This window comes from Oratosquilla oratoria, chromosome 5 (assembly GCF_046742065.1).
Source record: "Oratosquilla oratoria isolate Oo_2021 chromosome 5, ASM4674206v1, whole genome shotgun sequence".
In the NCBI taxonomy this organism is placed as follows: domain Eukaryota; kingdom Metazoa; phylum Arthropoda; class Malacostraca; order Stomatopoda; family Squillidae; genus Oratosquilla; species Oratosquilla oratoria.
This window is the reverse complement of record NC_134781.1, coordinates 8840414-8843977: the sequence shown is the minus strand read 5'-3', so window position 1 is coordinate 8843977 and position 3564 is coordinate 8840414. Positions and strand designations below refer to the sequence as shown.

The following is a 3564-nucleotide window of genomic DNA, read 5'->3' as shown; positions in this document are numbered from 1 at the left end:
TCACAGTATTTTACGAAATTGTAGCACTGAATATCTGTCAATATCATATATTTACGATACGGACAAATTTACAAGGTCGTAAAGGAACCATTTAAAGTAGCACTTATAACTGGAGGCAACTGTACATTAAGAATCGTGTCATGAGCTACTCTGGTCTTTATTATGATTATTTTTATGAATAATGATCAATATATTAGCATACAGTATTCACCAAGCAGAATGATGTATTTCATTGTACCACAAATTTTACCAAAGGCATTTCATTGAACGTTACGGCACATTCCATCTGCGATTCAATAAGTGAAACTATATTAGCATAGCGAAAAGAAATGTTGGTTAAAGCTTTTGAGTGCAGTGTGTTCCTGAATTCTCAGTCAGTAAATAAACCTTCTCTCAAATTCAGCATGGCACCCTAAACGCCTTGATGATAATGATAACAACAATAATAGTAATACTAATAATATGTGGATAAAGAGCTTGAAATTAAAGCTATTGTGAAGTACTGACCATAGACACTGACCATATGTTTGTTTTCGTTGAGCAAAACTGGCGTCAAGCATCCCAAATAACGTTCTCAGAGCAAGTTTATGTTATTACTAACAAGAATCAGATGTTGCTGGTATGTATTTCTCTTGAACCTAAATATTCATATACAAATACAACCTAGATCTAACTGCTATTCTAGCGATGCAGTTTTCTTAGAACCAATTTATTTATTTGGGAAACAGTGCAAAAGAAAATTTATGAAATTATCAGAATCTGCAGAACTACCTTAAGATCTTCTTTTGATAGACTTTGTGAAAATGTGAATTTTTTCATAAAACAAATCTATCTCACTGGGAGGCAAACAATTAAAGAAAATAATAAATGCCTAGCAACGGAAAATATAATGTGTTTGCATTCAGGGGAACTGCAAAAATCTATTAGTTTATGAACTTCTGTTGAAAGGAGCTGCGAGAAGTACCGTTTCCCAATAGTGGTGGCGATGTGGATATTATGAAGTTCTGTTGACAGGACCTGTCACAGTGACGGCCAGCACTGTGGGCGACGCGATATAGCTGGGGGGGGGGGGAGGTGAGTAGGGGGTGGAATTCCTCCTAAAGATCAAGACCCCTTTCCAATTAAGGTCCGTTCGCCTCTTCATCTTCACAAAATCGCCTTTCCTCAACCAGAAAAGAATTTTTAAAGTAAGTCACCAAGTTGAAGGGATTAATAGTCTTCTAATACTCATTCGCCCACTCAGGAACGGGGAAAGACGACGCCATTTTAGTCAGAAAACACAAAACGCATATTTTGTAATCTGGGTATCGCTAGGTTCCGGTCTGATTGGGTTTTGCTTGGCCGGAGTCGGGTCCTTGCCCAGAACGCTAGTAATACTTCAAAATACGCAGCAAAGGCGACGCCGGCTGCTATCCTTCCAGAAACTTGAAGAGCGAAACGGGACATTGCGGATATGCGGACCAACAGTCCCCGTAGGACCGACCGTAGTACTCCGCACTGACGTAATCATAGAGTTCATTCGAAGTGGATCCGTACGATGCTCTAAAAACAAAAGAAAATAAGAAAATTTATATTCTAAGATGAAGAACTCGAGGGAAAATGTGTGCATGTCGATACAGGAAAAAAAAAGGGAGAAGGAGAAGTGTTACATATGGTGTCTGATGAATTTAAGTCCCAAATGTTTCCGCATTTCTATCTCATTTTTATGTTATATAAATCCCTCAGAGCCTTAATTGTATTCTCAACACCATTACCTTGATTCTAGACGGTACATCATCATTCTTCGTCTGGTGCGTTTCTACAATCTAGACATGTCACACAAAGTCGAGGTTAAGATTTTACTTTAAACGCATACAAAACTGGAGGAGGTATTATGAGTGTTTTATTATATGAATATTCGAAATTCTAACTGCGAAAACGTAGATAAGAATACTATAGACAGGTACAGGTGTATTGGAAAGTAATCTTCTAAGTTTGGCCATAGGATATCTTGTGCAAAAATCCTTAGATAAACCAACCGGGGGGTGGGTGGGGACAGGGGAAACACCATTTTGTGAGATGAGATCCTTAACTCCCTGGAAGATGTTTTGCTTGTTCGTACTTAATACTAACAGTCAGAGTTCGTCGTCTACGCTTGTGCAACTTCTAAAACTTTACATGGTATTTCTTTGGACAGTTTAGTCGACATCTACCAGTTTCATAAGGAAGAGGATTCTATACATCTCAACCTGGTGTGTATGACATTAGAAAACAAGGTCTTTGGCAGAAACTAGATATCTCATAGAATTAAAAAACAAAATTACCTCTCAGCAGAGGTAGTGCTAGTTCAGACTTTACTTGTTTTCAACACTAAATATATAACGGTCACTCCAACGGTCATTCGTGAATGATAGCGCAGTCCTGTACGGTATTCATTGATATAGGCTCAACTATTTTTCTTAGCTGAATAAAATCAATTGGAGGCAGACATGATAAGTGTATATATTGTGAAAAGTAGAGAAAGTTAATGGATGGGTATATATATGGAAGTACAGTACACAGAGAAAAGTATATAAAGGTAAGTACACATATACATGAGTCAATGCATTAGAAGTACATAAAGCAAACACACACACACACACACACACACACACACACACACGCACGCACGCACGCACACACACACACACACACACACACACACACACACACACACACACACACACACACACACACACACACATTACACGCGCGCGCGCATGATGTTACAAGATCATATTGGACTTGAGAGGGTTATCTACACTCAGAACATTTAGTGAATTCAGAACAAACTGACTACTTATTGAACTGGGCTTAAAAATTAGGGCTTGACGGGGCACGAGTTTGACTCAGTGCGCTAACAATTAGTCGAAAGTACAATACTATTTGTTAGCATGCAATATATATATATATATATATATATATATATATATATATATATATACATATACATATATAAATATATATATACATATACATATATACATATATATATATATATATTATATATATAATGAAAATAATTGAATATCATAAATAGATAATAAATAAGAGAATCGATGAATAAATGAGTGGACAAATGAATAAAATATAAAAAAGTAATAGAAGAAAGAAATGAAAATAACATAAAATAGATGAATAAATAAATAAATAGATAAATGAATAAGTAAATGGATAAATAAAGATAAGTAAATAAAGAAATGAATTGGTAATAGATGAAGAATAAAGAAAGAATAAAACTAATATACATTTGAATATAAATAGACAAATAGATAATAGAGAAATAAATAATAGATAGATAGAACGACAAAGAGCTAGGGAAGATCTAAATTAGATAAAGCAAATAAAACGAACTAAAAGGAAAATAGAACCAAAAAACAAACCAAAACAAAATAAATTCTTACGTCAGAATAATGTTGAGGATTTCTCCCAGGAGGCCGTCCTCCCGTAGTGGCGACTCGGCGACTTCACACACGGCCCGAAGAAGACACGACTTGCCGTCCAGACCGAATCTGCAGAAGTCTCTTACATGTCATGGTCACGGAC

General features: G+C 36.0%; 1 protein-coding gene across 1 annotated transcript in view; it reads right to left on the bottom strand.

The window, feature by feature from the left end:
• Positions 1–1094: 1094 nt before the first annotated feature.
• The window catches only part of LOC143025198 (uncharacterized), a 34443-nt gene continuing 31973 nt past the window's right edge, over positions 1095–3564 (bottom strand). The window contains exons 5-6 of the mRNA XM_076184655.1: positions 3423–3530; positions 1095–1542 (exon numbers count right to left, since the gene is read on the bottom strand). Of these exons, the coding sequence (XP_076040770.1) occupies positions 1410–1542; positions 3423–3530 (241 nt within the window). The 3' untranslated portion in view covers positions 1095–1409. The remainder of the gene's footprint in view (positions 1543–3422; positions 3531–3564) is intronic.